Here is a 16617-nt window from a genome sequence, read left to right as displayed (position 1 = left end):
GAAGACAATGCTTGAGTGAGACTGAAACTGCCTGTTACGGTTTTTCAGTGCTCCTTTCTGCCAATTCACGTTTTCTTACCTCCTTTTACAAATGCTGTTTCAGGTCAGAAATGCTGTTTTAGGTTGGCTAAAAGAGTCCTGAGTGGGATTATGTATGATCATTCATGTAATTATCACCTTTATGCTGAAGACTTCCAAGTAACCCATTTATTAATAAGCATATTGCTCGTTAATACTCAGATATTCACTCTCGTTAACACAGTGTGGTTAAGACTACATTTGTAACTATTTCCCAACACATCTTTTATCACCACCTTTATTGTAACCATGAACAATACACCCAGCCTTCTTGCACTGCTTCACACCTTGGGGGCCATTTTTTACTGTAGCAGCTGCTTTTATTTTTATTTTTTGACCTTGACTTCTTGGTCCCTTTGGAAATAACGTTGCTACAGCGTTGCAACGTTGTACCAAAGCACAAGTTGAAACCTTACAGGAGGAAAAGGTTATTTTATTTTTAAACAAAACTATTTTCAGATGCACTTTCAAACCCACATTCTCATATGTGCCAAATGGTCTGTCCAGCATCCCGGCACTAAAGTGTGTATTCAGGTGGTCTCAGCAGGGTTCCTTGTGATGACACAGGATAAAGGATGCTGGCTATCAGGCCCTCATCATGTCTCCTGGATTCCTTTTAGTCAGGTGACCATGTGCTGGTTTCAGATGTGCCTTTTGCACGTTCTAGGAGCTGAGAGTGACTAGTCTCTCCATTGTGTCCGACCTTGGCGAGCCATCAGGACTGACTCACTGTTGTTTGTTTCCTGATCTAAGTGTGATGAGAATCATCAGGCAGCTGCATCCTAGGATCTTAACATCTGCTGAACTAGGTGCCATGGACAGCTGCCATGCTTACTGCCCTTTTTACAGAATCTGTTGTATTCTGGTGGTTCCACACCCAGGCATTCCCCTGCATTCCCCGTTTGTGGCAGTTCTAACATTTCTATTACAATTCTTAGCACTGACTGCTAAGGAGTTTTCTTGGCTTTGTGCCTTGTGAACTGCCTCTTCATTTCCTTCCTCTGTTTGCCCCTTCACTTGCTGTAACAAATAAAAGCACCTATTTTCCCTCTAAGAATTTCATAACTGAACCGCACTATATTCAGCTTACCTCTGCTGGCTGTAGAAGTCATCTGGAGATGCATATTGATGGACATCTGAATTGCCGGTTAACTTTGAAGATAGGCTTCACAACAGAATAGTGCAGGATTCTTTGAACTATTACTGTAGAGCTTCAGCTTTGCTTCAGTTAAAATCATTATACTTATGCAGATAGCAGAGGTCTGAATAAATAAACCACATTGTACAAAATAAGAACTAAGAAAGTATTTTACAGCATCATTATTTCAGAAGGAGTTTTTATTATCATTACATTGGCTTCCCCCCCCAATCCTTTTACCTGTAATCCAACGCACATTGATAATTATTGCCCTAATTGGGTATACGTGAACGTAAGTGACATCCTCTAAATGAAATGGAAAACAATTGTGGTAAACAAGGGGTAACAGTATCAAACTGTGTGTGTTAAGTTTTTTCTAGAGCTTGTGGTGAAGGTTGTTCCATTTCCAGCAGAATACTATTCTTATTTCTAGCTTGGTAGGTTACAGGACCTAGCATTTATGTAATTTTCTGTAGAGAACAGCTTATTACTGACCCACAAAATTTGTATAAACCCATAATGTGTATTTATATGGTAAGAAGACAAAATGTTTTCTGGGTTAAAAATGAGGTTTTGGGGGTTTAATTATTTAGTAGTATTAAAGAAGATAGTTCTCTGAGGCTACCAAATATGATGGAGATTTGGAAACGGTTCAGGAGATAAAAATTTGTATGCAGACAATGGATGAATTTTCAAGGCTGTCTGGTAACTTTATAATGCAAGTGTCATGTGCACAGTGGGATGTACATACATATGACACAAACAGGAATATGCAGACATTCACACGGAGTGCTTCTAACACCATAAGTCTAGGGAAAACACTTTTTGAATAGACTTGTAACTGTTGGTATTCACCTTTAGGGATACTGTACTGGGCAGTTTCACTGCAACCAATATGTTGGTTAGGTAATAGCTTTATTTCTGCTGTAAGATAATGTCTCCTCATGGGAGTATTCTAGAAAATCTTATTGTGATTTTTATTGACCTTTTGGGTATCTTACAATAAGTAACACTTTTCATTTAGAATAATTTACCCAGTAATGACTGATAGCATTTGCTATCAGATGCAGCATTAAACTTCTGAGACTATATTAATTTTTTTTTCTGGCCTTATATAGATGGCTTAGAGGAGTGGGACTTATTTTTTTTAATAGGGATATTTGTTTGGAGTAGGAAACTAGTAAGGACTGAAGAAAGCCACCTTTTTTTTTTTTCTTTTCTGGGAGTTCATACTGAACACATAGTCTGCTGGGGTTTTTTACTGGCCTTAAAGAGATGTCGTATTTATTAAGAGCGTTAATTTTTTTTTTTTTTTTTTTGCTGACAGATACCCAGGATGTTATCATGAGAGATGCTTGTATTACTTACTATTAATTCCCCTTTTTATTCTAGAGCCTGATGACCATCTAACAGTAGCCCAGTCACTAAAGAAGGAATTTGATAACCCTGAAACTGCAGACCTGAAGTTTCTAGTGGATGGAAAATACATTCATGTTCATAAAGTTCTTCTCAAAATTAGGTAAGGCACAAACTGTATAGTTTAATATAAACTAAACTGTATAGTCTAGTCCACTGTGCTGAGTAATTACTGCCCAAAACTCTTGAATTACTCTTACAAACTCCCTTTTCCCTCAGCCATGGGATTCACCTGCTATTCTTCATTGTTACTCTCTTTTCCTCATTTCGTCGCTGCTTGGAATTACCAAACATGCTGCTTACTACCAACCTTTTCATTACTTTCCTCCATCTGACCTGTATCCTCTTTCATGCTACCTAAACGGCTTTGACCCTGATGTCTAATAGCCTTTTCCTGCTGAGGAAAAGGCTCACTTCTTTCTGCTGTCTGCCCAGTAGTTTGAATCGGTTTTTCCTCCTTTATATGCTTGGTTTCCTCCACTGGGATGATTTGAGGGGTTTGTGTTTATTCTTGCCTTTCTTTCTTTCCTTCCACAGGACCCTTCAGTTGTTTCAGCAACTTCTGTAGATGATCTTCAGATTATCTCTTTTTTTCCTTTTTTGTCAGATTTCTTATCCTACTTGTTTTAAACCTTATCAGTGAATTTGAATTTTAAGCTGGCTTCTCTTTTTGTTTTTATAGTTTTTTGCAAGTTAACACCACTTTACAGTGAGATTTGACATATGCAGATCTATAGAGTAATCACATTGTTATTAACGTGCAGAGATTAGTTTGTTAGTGTCTTCACTTTAAATATTTTAATCCCTGAGTATAATGATTAATGCTAAATTGTGTATGGACTCTGACACTGGGATAAATGTTATCTAAAATATTAATAATTTCCTTCCTCACTAGATCATGTTGGAGAAAGCATGTTGAAATGTGAGAATTGTCTAACTTAATTGTAGTCTTTATCTGTTATAAGCAAGGCAATAAAATTCATAGTTCATGTATAAAGTATTTAAGAAAATGACAGCAAAAACACATGGACCATCCTTAAAGCCATTGTAAGTAGAAATGGAGCCTACTATAAAATATTAATAACAGAAATAAAGGAAAATTCTGAATTATATTTATAAGGCTTATAAACTTTATAAGGCTTATAAGAAATTAACGTGTTCAAACCAAGAAATCATGTAGCTAGAGTTTATGGTTGTGTATTTAGTCTGTTATGACTGATTTTTTTTTTTTACCAATTTGTTGCTGCAGAAGCTTTCTAATCTTCTTTCAAGCTTAACTCCTTACAGTATACAATCTTTGTTCATGTTTTGTAGGTGTGAACATTTTCGTTCCATCCTGAATAATGATGATGAAATTATAGAAATGAGTGAATTTTCTTATCCTGTTTACCGAGCCTTCCTGGAATACCTGTATACAGACAACATTAGGCTCCCTCCTGAAGATGCAATAGGTATTTGCTGTAAATGGAAATAACTCTATGTTGCTGTTTCTGAAAAGTTGGATTTGTGTGTCATAACAGAGTGAGGAAAACAGGGCTTGTTAATTTTAGTTTTATTAGCACTTGAATCTTGGGTTTGGCAGGTGTCAGGAAGAAGGGATGCAGTAGCAGGAAACATGTCCAAGGAGAATGAGTGGTGGGGATGCAATAAGATCAAAGATGCAAAATGTTCAAAAAGAGCTCATTGTTTCTCATATTAAGAACTTTTTTTTTTCCTTAAAAAGGCACTAATGCCATACTAAAACTTTTCTGTTTGAGTAGCTGTGGCAATTGATCATGAGTGAAAAGGGAGCTGTTCCCCACATGAATTTTAGAGGATGTAAGTCACTAATTGATGCCTTGAATGACATACAAGGCAGTGAACAAGAAGACAGAACACTTGCATAGTAATAAAAGGGTCCCTTTTTGATACGTCTTTTGAGGACCTTTAAAAGTGCACACATCATCTAGGGGAAAAAAATAGAAAAAGTCTTTGATTAATTCAGCTTAAAATAATAGCGCAATTGATTAATTTGGAAAGAACTATATATGTTTTGCACCAGGATAGTTAGAGCTCTATGAATTTTCACAGGACTGCTAGATTTGGCAACACTGTATAGAGAAAACAGATTGAAAAAGCTTTGCCAGCAAACGATCAAACAAGGCATTTGTGAAGAGAATGCCATTGCTCTTCTTTCTGCCGCTGTCAAATATGAAGCTCAGGTAAGGAGAACTTCTCTTCAGGCAAACGGTTATTTTCTGAGAAATGAAACTGTTTAATATAAACATAACTGCATTTAGCAGATGAGGCATGATTACTGCAATTTCCCTTTCTGGCTTCCCAGACGTTTGTTTTCCCCTTTTTAAGCTATAAAAAAATGCAGTTACTAGTGTTTTCTTCCTGGCCTTCGGCCTTGCACCTGTGAGTCAGGATTCTTAATCTGCTTCCTGCCTTGTCATCTGGCATGGCATGGCATACAAATTTCTCACTGCCATTTACGTCTCCACCTTTGGATTTTGCTTTGCCTGTTCACTTCCTGACCTCTCCACCTGATCATTTTGTCTGCCGGTGTGTGGTACAGTCATTCTGGTACCGCCTTTAACAGGCAGTGGAGAATTTATGTGTAAAGTCCCTCCCTATTTACACTTGTGCTTATATCAAAAATCCACTTTCGCCATGTTGTTTACAATGAATCATGCTGACATGCAACGACTTACCTATTGTTATTCCTCCCCCCATATCCTGTCATCTGGTCTGCCCTTGGCTCTGGAGGGTTTCACTAGCACTCAACCTGTTATCAGCATTACTGGAAGCGCTTTTTTTGTAAACAGACAAATACTTTCAGAGATGTTTTCCTTTTCTGAACTTCTTAGTGCTATGCTGATTGTGGAAATAATGATGTCGTGGGTTTTATTGTTCAAGAAGTCTGTGTATGTATTTTAGACTTAGCCATTGTTACAACTGAGTATCTTAGTTGAGAAGTCCTCATCTTTCTGCTCAAGATTTCTTCTGTTTTATAAGAATGAAATCAATATAGCCAAACAGAGAAGATATTACCTATTAGAAGAGCCAAAATATGTAGCTGGTAACAATGTTTTTTAAAAATACTTGTTTTTTGGTTTTGCCTGGCTCTGAAATGTAGGATGATGTTTTAAAGCAGGAGAGGCTAGAAGGTAATACGATGGATTGATAAACAGTTCCAGGTATAGGAAGCAAGTAGAAAGAAGGGACTGAAACAAAAACTGAGTTAAAAATGTTGCAGTAGTCTGTGCTGTATGGAGGCAGCATACTAGATGAGAAGAATTTATGTAGGGGTTGCAAAGAGGAGGCCGGAAGTCAGTGAGTTCTATAAATCGAAAGAGGGGATAACATCAGATTAGTAGATAATAAGATTATTAGCTGCCGGTTACAAGGCAGTTGTAACCAAGGTATCAGTAAGGGAAGGCATAAACAGCTGAGGCAAAGAGGAATTGTACTTTCAATGTGTTGGGGTGGTAGAAGCCCAGCATATCAGGGAAGACTGGACAGGAAGGGAGGACCAAAGGATTTGATTCTCCAAACAGCAGAAGTTTTCGTTAAAAGTTTAGTCTGGAGTTTCTCCTCTTAGAAGCTTTTCAACAGTTTTGAACGTCTCCAGAGCAGAAGTACCTTTAGTTGACCTGTGTCAGGTGAAGTAGTTAGAGTAGTTAAAGATATATTTAGGTGTATTGTGAAGAAGTAGAACTAGCCTGGACAAAGTACTGGTTTATAATGGCTGAAACACAGTAAAAGGGATGGGCTAGATGAGTAAATATATGTTACCCTCCTCTTCCTTCTATGATTCAGTGGTTTATTCTGTATACCTAGTGTTCTTTCAAAACATGTAATATTTTAACATGATCATCAGATAGTGAATTGGTTCCCCTGCCCCCGGGCACAGCATGTGCCAAACTCAGGAGTGCGTTGTTGCCCTCCTCCCTACATCCAAGGCTCAGAAAGGGATATAGTAGGACTGCTTCAGAGAAGTGCAGCAGACTTCTTTATCAAAGACATGCTAAGTCTTTGAGTCATGAAGTCAGCCAGGATCTTTTAGCATACTACATTAATATAGTAAAAATTGGTTTGAGAACCATGTGCAGTGTATATCAGCACTTCAGTAGAAAACTGTCCAAAGAAGGATTATGAAAGAGGCCTGATACTTTGGAAGTTTGAAAAGATAGAATTAATTAAATTTTTTGTCATTAAATGTGAACACTGCAAGTGAAAGATTATAATGCTGTGTCATCTGCCATTAACATATCAAATTAACTGAAGACTGACTTGGCTACTGTATGCATCTGTTAGGATTAAAAATGCTTGAAAATATTTTGTCCTATCCTCAGAAAATACAAAGATTTGCTGCTACAAATTATTTTAAAGCGTATTTAGAATATACACTGTAGCAAATTTTAGATTAATCATCTTCTATATAACAGAATTAAAAGCCAGTATTTCTTGAAACTGCAAAATTAGCGATCAGAATTCTCTGATATCTATCGTCCTCTTCATAGATCAGTACCAGAAAAGGCAGCTGCTGCTCATTTTATTTAATGTAAAAGTTTGCACATTGACTGTAAAGCAACCCAGGTTCTGGCAGTAGCATTTCAGAGGTCTGCTGAAACTTAAGCTGTCAGTGTCTTTGATCTACATTTTTCTTCTACGTTTTTTATTTCTTCTACATTTTATATTTCTTCTTCTTCTATTCTCATTCCTTTTCTTGCCTTTCCAGCACTTTTTGATGAGAGATACAATTTACTTCTGTGCATTCTTGCTACCTTATTTCTTTTTAAAGGATATTTTATGCTGCTTGGCCTCTGTTAAAGCTTTAGGTACATCTTGACAGGGGCAATAGGGTCATCTTGACTTGAAACATTCAATCTAAGGAAAAGGTTTCAAAGGGAAGTGCACAGGTATTCTGCTAAATTTCTTTCTATTATTAAGCCCTGGCTGCAGTGTTTGTGTAGTTAACATAGAATAAAACTGGCATGGATTAAGAGACCTCTTTTTGCTGTAACCCTTGAAAAGTTTATAGATTGTGGATCATACTGCCAGTTTAGACTTGCCTTGCTGCTGGCTCCACCTCTGCTTGCCACAGAAGGTAATTAATTTTCCTTCAACAGCAAGTTGTTGCATAGGAACCAGCTGAAGGGGATTGACCCAGTGCATGGAGAGACGGATTGCCACTGTTGTGAGGAGTTTGAGTCGGCAAAATTTGCTGTGTGAAATCATGGTTGTGTGGCCTAATAGCTTGTACCTATCCTGTGCCGAACATCTGAACATCGTGTTACAGCAAGACCAGAAGACAGAACCATTTTTGCTATCTAGGAATCCCAGTTCCTAGATAGGGACACAAAATTCCTAGGGTGACCACGAAAGACGCATGTATCCTAACATCCAGTTTGTATTCAGCGAGCATCATCGAATATTACATCATATTTTGCTTTTATTTTCAGCAAGACTAGGATATCTGCTGTTTTTCACAGGACCACTACTGAATTCAGTGCAGGGAGGAAAAGAAAGGAGTTACTGATGCTCTAGTAGTTGTATGTGGGGAAAGTTGATGGTTTCACTTATTAATAACTTTTCTAATGAGCTCAGTAAATGTGATGGAGTTCTGGAGTCGATTTAGGTAGCTACTCCTCTTTTCTTGGAGGGGGTTTATTGAATAGTTTGTATGAACAAATTTCACCCTGTCATTTGTGATCTAATCAAACTGATCAGAAAAGGGGTTGGTAATGTGGACAATCTGGTATATTCTCCACTAATTAAATGACAGACTTTAAACAGAAAAATAATACTAATATTTTTGCTCTCAGTCATTCATATGACAAATGACCTCAATTTGTTCCTAGGACTTGGAAGAATTTTGCTTCAGATTTTGCATAAACCATTTAACTGTTGTTACACAAACTCAAGGCTTTGCAGAAATGGACCACGACCTCCTGAAAAACTTCATTAGCAAAGCAAGCAGAGTGGGAGCATTCCGAAACTGAGGTCTGACTACCACCAAGCTGAAGAGCATGTCCTCTTCCCTCCTGGAAATATTTCTCCTTTGGAGAACTTATCCATGGTCAGAATGTGCAAAGGTTTGGAACTAAAGACTCAGTGTCCATCAGCTTAGGAAATGTGTAAAAGTCTGCTAACGTGTAGGTTTTGTGAAGATGGCTACGGTGTAGATGTGTGGTGAGAGTTCATTGCCAAGTCAGAATTTAACAAAAAAAATCTAATGCAGTAATGACCCTCTCCTACTCAAAGTCAAGCAAACTAAGCTATCCTTATCTTGTCTGTCTGTTTTGAGTTGTTTTCTTTTTTTTTTCTTTTTTTTTAAACAACCTGCATTTGGATTTTATGGGACAGTGACCTGTTTGCTGCTAAAACTTTCATAGTATACTTTTATCACCAAACTAAGTTAATATGCCATAGTGGTCTGCTTTTTGCCTGGTTTATCATCTGGTGAAGATACAAACTTGTTTTTCTGAACATATGATAAAGTAATAGAAATTCTTTAGGATGAGAGGCTTTCTGTTTGGTAGGAGGATATGTCTCATTTGGTGTTTATTTGGAGTGTAAATACGTAAGCCATGAAGAGCTTCAGCTGGATATTACAGTTTTGAGTTCCTGGCACTTAGGTCCATTGTTCTAGACACAATGAAAAGAATCTTCCTTTCCATTACACCAAGCACATTCCCTGGCACCCCAGTGGGCCAGGAAGCATTCACGGTATTTGTCTGGATGTGAATTATTGTGCTGTGTTTTGGTACTGAGAAACCCATCTGGTTGCTTGTTACCCAGAAGAAGAAACCCAAACAAAATATCAAGGAAAGGGAAGTTCCACTTAAGGTTTGCTTATTCCTGTCTTACTATCTATCCCAAGATAGATAATCTTAAGAAAAATGGGGAAAAGAGTAGTTTTGAAGTGATAAAATGGGTCTTACAATTAAATCCTGAGTGAAACTCACATTATTTTCCACATGGCAATAAGGACACCTCGTCCGAATACATTGCTTCAGGTTCTCCTTTGGTCAGTGCTGTGAGGAGACTGTACCGCTTACCTTACATGCCTGTTTTAGGTGAGAGGAGTTGCCCTTTAGACATGCCTCTCTCGTCGCTGATCATTGAGGGGACCAGATGGCCAAGGTAGAGTAGATACTTAATTTCTAACTGACTAAAGTGAGTTAAGATGAAAACCACCCAGTGTTGCATGGAGGGAGGTTTGCCCCGTTACTTCATGATGCTGAGCTCATGAAGCATTTACTTGAATTTTCTAATAGGCAACTGTGAATTAACCCTGAGAAATTATTTTTCTTAAAATTTTGACGAGGGGAAGTGGCTTTAAGTGCCTTTTGTAGTATTTTACAAATGGAGAAGGCAAGAAGCTGGATGACCAGGCTCAGTACACCAATACAGTCATACAACCTTCCTTCAGATCCTTGCTGTGCCACAGAATCTTTTGATGACTTTTTCTAATCCTTAAATGTGGTTTCTAGAATCTAATTCCCTTAAATAATCACAGCCTCATTTCCTAAGTAGAAATAACTGTTCTTTGTTATATTGGAGGATCATTTCTCAAACAATCCTGTTCCTTGAGGAGGAGGAAAAGGAAAAGCACATCCTCAGAGAAGAAGAGAAGTAGTGAGTAGTGCCTATCTTCACATCAGACCCTGTGGGTGTGAGTGGAAGGGTGAGGCATGCAGACAGCAGAATTTACTTAGGAAGAGGGCCATAAGCAAATTGTTTTGGAAAATGCTGTGGTAAAAAATTACTTGTGTTTAAGACATTTGCCTCAGACTCTCACTAGAAATATATTGGATCATCTACTGCTAACAAGCGTGTTCTGCCACCCCCTCAGTGATGAGTACAACTTCCTCCAGCAGCCTAAGTCCCATACTTCAGCAGCTGTGTCAGTATTTTGTATTCAAATAGAACTGGTCAAAAAACTTTCCAGTACATAATGCAGTTTCATCAAAACCACAGCTTCCCGGGGGGACAAGATCAGTTTTGATAAGTTTGTGTTGAAAAGCACGTGACCTGGGCACACAGATAGAGGTCAGTGCAGACAATAAAACAGTATGATGGTAGGGCACAACTTCACTGCAAACCTCACATGACATAGCCCAGCACTAATCATACCAAAGCATAGCCACAAGGCAATTCTACGTTAAGTCAAGGCTGGGTAATTCCAGATGTTTTGGTTAAGCCAGGGATGGCTGGAGTGAAGTCTGCCCCTTTCAGTCCTGGGCTCAAGAACTGCCACATTGACCTGCCAGCATTTTCTTAGCCGTAGCAGCACACAGGAAGAGGGTGTACTGCCACAGCCCAACGTTTGGGTAGCAGCTTGTGCTGGATCCGGCCCCACATGTGCAGCACACGCTGTGTGCTGGCACGCAGCCAGCCTCACTAGGAAATGGAACCAGCTGGGCATCTGTGCCACTTGTAATGGCCTTTCTGTCATCCCGGCCTTCCCAAGAAATGTATTCTAACAGGTCTCTGCAAACGTTTCTGTTGTTTTACTTAAAGACAAACCAAACCTGTAAATGTGAAATGATTGGTTTTAACTCAATGTCTGATCAGAAACATTCTCTGCTCAGTGAAGAGCCTGGTTCCCTGGAGGCACCACTCCATGGAGCGATAGCACTGGAGCATGGTACCACTCTCCCAAGCTGGCTCAAGTTCCTAACGCAGTAGTTCAAGCACTACTGTAGTCAAAATGGCATGCTTTCTTAGCAAGGCATTTTTGGCTTAATATAACCAGTAGTGCCTTTTTTTTTTTTTTTCCAATTTATTTCCTTCCTGCTCATAATTTCCAACCTACTGTATGCATTAAAGCCTAGTTGCAATTTCAGAGTAATTGACAAAGCCTGTTAATTTGAGAAAAAGCATCTCTGGACTGAATGAGTGCAATTCTAAAGATCAATGCGTCAGTGTTGGCTTTTATTCACACACTATGTATCATCTGACTTGGATGTGATAGCATTACATTAATAGGGACATCTATTTATTTAATTTTTTTAACTTTCATTTGCATGCACTTTCTTTGGCACTTAAAGGTCAATGTTTAAAAAAACATACTGGCTTAGGTGGTTAAATGTTGATGCATGTATATAAGTATGTGCTTGAAACCCAATCATGGGACATTTAGAAGAAATTAGGGATGTGTTTTACCATTGTGAGATGGTCTGCAACAAACATGTTTGTGGATCTTGCAGGTTAAATACTTCATGAAGTGTTTAAGTATGCAAGTATCGTTCTGTTTTAGGACACCACAGACAAAAGGGTATTTGCTAAAAAGTGAAAATAAGGTCAAGCATAAACTGTATCTGGGGTTTAAATAAAGCAGGATGTTCCACTTTGCAGAAAGGGAACCAGGTGGATAACTTTCTGAATCAAATGGAATTTGAAAGAGAAAGAAATGACAGGGATAGGGTCCTTTAAAGGTTCTCTTAAGTTACTGAAGCGAAGAGCCAGCATTGCATTGCCATCTTGTACCCACCTCTAGAGTTGTATTTACAATGCCTGGTAACTATGTAAACTGCTGTTTTTATATGGTCTAAACAATTTCCGTAGGCTTTCCTTGTAAAGCAAAGCATTTAAGAGAGACAGGACTCAGTGGCTACCACCTAATGATTTAGAAGGTTTACAGCCTGAACATAAAATTATGTTTTGATTTCTTGTTTCTTTATAAACTTGCCTGGTTTTAGTAGACCATTAATAAAAATGCTATAATATTTAAAAAGTATGAGTGGGATTTCTTCCTTTCTTTTCAGTAAAAGTAAAGAAAGTCTGACACTTGTAAACTGAGTTGACTATGTAGTTAGTAGAGTGGGAAAAAAAGAAATAAAACAGAGATAGTATTTCAGAGCGATATTTTAAAGACTGTTTGTGTTCAAGAAATAACCACTACCAGATAAAGTATTTGTAAGCAGAAGGGAAACTGAGCCTGCAAAAAAAGAGCTGGAGAATTTGCGTAAGTGTGTTTCCACCTTTCAAAGAAATTAATACCCTCGTAACTTATGATTCATAAAACTGTCCTCAAAACACCAAGAATTGTTTCTGAAGCAAATGTACATTATGACCAGCTTATCTGTTACATTTTAAAATATTTCAGCTTGTACTTTGCACCAGTATCACACAGCCATTATCTTCTCCAGCTGTTTCACATTTGACACAGGTATCTTCCTGCAGCCACTCCTGTACCTGAAAACACGCAGGTTACACATTCTGCAACACGTAAGAACAAGCAGCATTTGGAAACAGGGGACAGCAGCTAGAGATTAAGGTATAAAACTGCAAATAAAGAACTGCAACTAAAGAGGCTGGGACTCAGTTCATCCATCTTGAGATGGCTACACAGCCAAGCCAACCGATGAAATTCCCCTTAGCGTCAATGGAGAGAAACAGGCCTCCCTGAGCTGCATTTCACATGGCCTCATTTTACATGTACAGCTTTGGCGGAGACAAGTTTTCTCCACAAATGATTAGAAGAGTTTGATCAGTGGTGCAATCCTTACCCTTAGGCACCTGAAACCCCCATCCCATTTTCTGTCCAACTCTTCTGCTCTGAATTCTGATTGTCTTTTTTCCTGAAACAGTTTCCATGTTCCATCCCATTTTGAATACAACTAGGTCTCACTATAAGAAAGGTACTCTCAAACACAGTAAGATTTCCAAATCTGATAAAAAGCCATTCGTTTCAATACACATTTATTTGTATATGTGTCTGCTTAAAAATAAGACTCCAAAAATGTGTTTTCAGAGGGGGGCAGGGACTGGCAAGTCAGTCAGCGCACTTTGTGCTTTAAGGGTTGTCATGAACAACGATGCTATAAATAGCACTGCAAGTTCAGCAAAGTTATGAGTCACAAGGCACCTATGGACTCCAATAAAGCCACGACAGGCAGCCTGCGAGGCTGACGTGCCTACAGGCAGATACCCGGCCCAGAAAGCCGTGGTGGCTTACACTGGAGTTTTGACATCCTGGGCTGTTTTCAGCAGCTCCGAAAGCAATGAATCGATTATAAAAAGCAGGGTGGTGAAATGGTGGGGATGCTTCTAAATGCAGACACCAACTTCTCTGAAGGACTGCCTCAAGCACCTCTACCAGGGCCGTGACAGTGACCCAGACCACGATACCAGCCTGTCTCTGCCAGAAGCATTGGCAATGGTGACCCTGGAACAAAACGTCTGGAGACAACAACATGTCCAGAACATCCTGTGGAAACTTCTGAAGGTAACTCCAAGCCCAACAGTGCAACTATTGGGACCTCTGCACCAGTAGGGAATCACTGGAGATGGAGTGACCTCTGCTTCTACCAGCTGCAGAATCATGGTGGAAGTGTGATACAGCAGGACATCATTACCATATGAAGTTACCTTCTCATCTAATAAAAGAAAATTACCAACTATAAATCTTTTAAAAGCTATTTTATTTATCTTGAAAGGAGAGAAACTGATTAGTTGTATAAAATATTATCATACATTTGATGTAAAGCCTTCAGTCCATTTGAACAAAAAAAATACATTGTCACAGTAAAGAAATAATAAATCTGCTTAGGTGCTGGACTCTGTAACATTACCACTCTAGCCAAAGGATCATGGCAGAACTTCAACGGCTGTAACAGAGCTTACAGTCAGTGTACCCCAATGTTAACATATATTCTGCTGTAAAACTGCAAAAAGTGAGAAAATAAACATAAGATACTCTAAAACTTCGGTACATTTTTCAGGAAGAAAGTTGAAGCCATACTGAGACTAAAAAAATAACTCAATTTTATTTAAAAATTCATTGACAAATCAGTGTGCTGTTTTGTAGAATTTTTAGTAGCTCTAGTATTAGCTTCCATTCAACGCAAAAACTGATCTTTAAGATGTATTAGTGTAAGTATTCTAGGTTTAGCTAAACAATTTCTAAATAAGCTACCTGGAGAAGATGATGTTTTAAAATGTTTGTGTAATGAATAACATGCTTTTCTGCTGTAACTGTTTTAATGTAAGTAGCTCTGAAAGCTAAATTTCATAAAAATGGGTAATTTTAAAGCAGGACTTCATTTATTTACTTATATTTTAATCCACTGGAAGTAAAATATGTGCTTTCCTTAACTGGCTATGTTGCAAACCCTTTATCATTGCAAGAAAAATTCCAGTATCTGAATCGGTAACTTACAAACACGTAAGCTGAAAAAAGTTCTGGGGTCTGAGTTGGTTTTTTTTTGCTAGTTGTAACAGTTCACAAGCTGCCTATTAAACTCTGCCTTTTCAGTCAGCTAAGGCAGACTGATTTTCCCAGCATAGGCCCATCAAGTTCGGCTTTGGTGCAGATGCTGCAGTAAGGCCAACGGGAGATGCCCTGTGCTTTTAGAGGCCAGGCTACGCTCACCTGGAACCCAACTGGAGACACTCAGCTTTCAGCTACAGGAAACAGGTTTGGTGCCTGTTTCTCAAGCTATTTGGCCCAGCTACACATAGGTGAAAATTTGAAGAAATCAAGAAATTCTACATCAGTAGAATTTTGAAATCTTATGTGTACGAGGTGGGCTTTAGGTTTGGGGTTCTTTTTCCCTTTTTTTTTTTTTTTTTTTTTTTTTTTAATAATTGAGATTTTCCAAGATAAGAAAGTGCACATCAAGTACTCTGCATATGGGAAGAAGCTTCAGCTTCTGGGAGGAATCTTTGTGGGATTTATATTCCATGAAAGTCAAACTGATGGGCAGTGTAACTAACTGCCCTCTGAAATGCCACTGGGGTGAGAGCTGGGGAAGGAAAAACTACAAAACACTAAGTACTGGTTTCAGTAGTACGACTACATAATGAGTTCACTTTGAATTCAGGTTGTACTTCTAATGTGAGGCCCTGACTCTGCAAGGTCTATGACTGCTGTGCAGTTTAAGTTAATGTGAATCTGATGCGCTAATTATATACAGAGACAAATCTTTGCAGTATCTGGCCCCTCATTTTCAAAATTTGCAAGTAATGAAAATCTAAAAATTAAATCTAAGAAACAAAATTAGTGCATTTCAAATCATTCTAGCTAATGTTTTGTCTTTAGACAGAAAAATTCAATCCAAGTAGACTGAATTGGCTTAAATCAGTAATGTTGCAATAGGAAACTAAGACACCTTCCAAGTCTGTTTTTAAAATCCTCAAAAAAATATATAAATTAAATTCAGTGGCTTACATCGTATATATGCTACATCATAAGGCAAAATATAATGAAAAACATTTAAAAATTTAAAAAGTCCAAATGCTTTCAACTAGCAGTTCAGAATAAAAAGCAACTAAAAAAGCAAGTCAATTAATGAAGGCTGTAAAACAAAAACAAGCTAAGAGGGCCTGCAATGCAGCCCCTGGTCCTGAGAAGAATCTCACTTTTCTTCACTGGCTGAGGTATCGTTTCCATCATTCAGCTTCTGCTTTTGCATTCTTGTTCGAGTAGATGCTTAAAAAAAAGAGAGAGAAAGAAATTAAATACTTTCTTCAGAATTACTTCGGACATCATTATTTATTGTAAAAATTGATAATGACACATGGAATTGAATTACACTATTCTAAATAAAACAAGTCCCACATTTTAAAAGTAAACACGTAATTTTGAGTTGCTTCAGCAATTCCTGCTCAATCTCACACATCTTAAATTCATTCCACCCATTCACTGAAGTTCTCATTGCTTCTGTACCCTCAACTTTTGTTTTCATCCTTAAGGTGGGCAGATGGGCTGCATCACGTAGGGATCTCGTCTTGTTGCCAAGCAGATGCTATGGGCTGAGCAGTCCCCACATCCCACAGCCAGCCTGCAGAGGAAATGCCTTTTCCCCCGTAGTGACACACACTAACACAACTGGACATGACAGAACATCCCTTCTTAACCTCTGCCACAGAAAGAACATTTCCCCTACCCTAAAATAAATGAGAGGTGCCTAGACCCGTACTCATACCCATCTTGATGAGCAAACACTTCCTAGGTAAGAATTTTTAATGGACAAATGCGCTCAGCT

The 16617-nt window shown here is 38.4% G+C and overlaps 2 protein-coding genes across 5 annotated transcripts in view; one reads left to right on the top strand and one right to left on the bottom strand.

The window, feature by feature from the left end:
* Nucleotides 1-11393, top strand: part of LOC142403337 (RCC1 and BTB domain-containing protein 2) — a 33899-nt gene extending 22506 nt beyond the window's left edge. For 3 of the 4 annotated variants that reach the window (XM_075489580.1, XM_075489587.1, XM_075489573.1), the window contains 4 exons: nt 2609-2735; nt 3947-4083; nt 4703-4833; nt 8482-11393. In XM_075489580.1, the coding sequence (XP_075345695.1) occupies nt 2609-2735; nt 3947-4083; nt 4703-4833; nt 8482-8622 (536 nt within the window). In that variant the 3' untranslated portion in view covers nt 8623-11393. Of the gene's footprint in view, nt 1-2608; nt 2736-3946; nt 4084-4702; nt 4834-7749; nt 8453-8481 lie in introns of those variants that run through there. The other variant, XM_075489593.1, reaches the window with a different exon arrangement.
* Nucleotides 11394-14035: 2642 nt separating this feature from the next.
* The window catches only part of RB1 (RB transcriptional corepressor 1), an 84284-nt gene continuing 81702 nt past the window's right edge, over nt 14036-16617 (bottom strand). Inside the window, exon 27 of the mRNA XM_075489553.1 lies at nt 14036-16061. Coding sequence (XP_075345668.1) covers nt 15988-16061 — 74 coding nt within the window. The 3' untranslated portion in view covers nt 14036-15987. The remainder of the gene's footprint in view (nt 16062-16617) is intronic.

This window comes from Mycteria americana, chromosome 1 (assembly GCF_035582795.1).
Source record: "Mycteria americana isolate JAX WOST 10 ecotype Jacksonville Zoo and Gardens chromosome 1, USCA_MyAme_1.0, whole genome shotgun sequence".
Lineage (NCBI taxonomy): Eukaryota > Metazoa > Chordata > Aves > Ciconiiformes > Ciconiidae > Mycteria > Mycteria americana.
The sequence above is the reverse complement of the archived record's forward strand: the minus strand, read 5'-3'. Positions and strand labels throughout refer to the sequence as shown.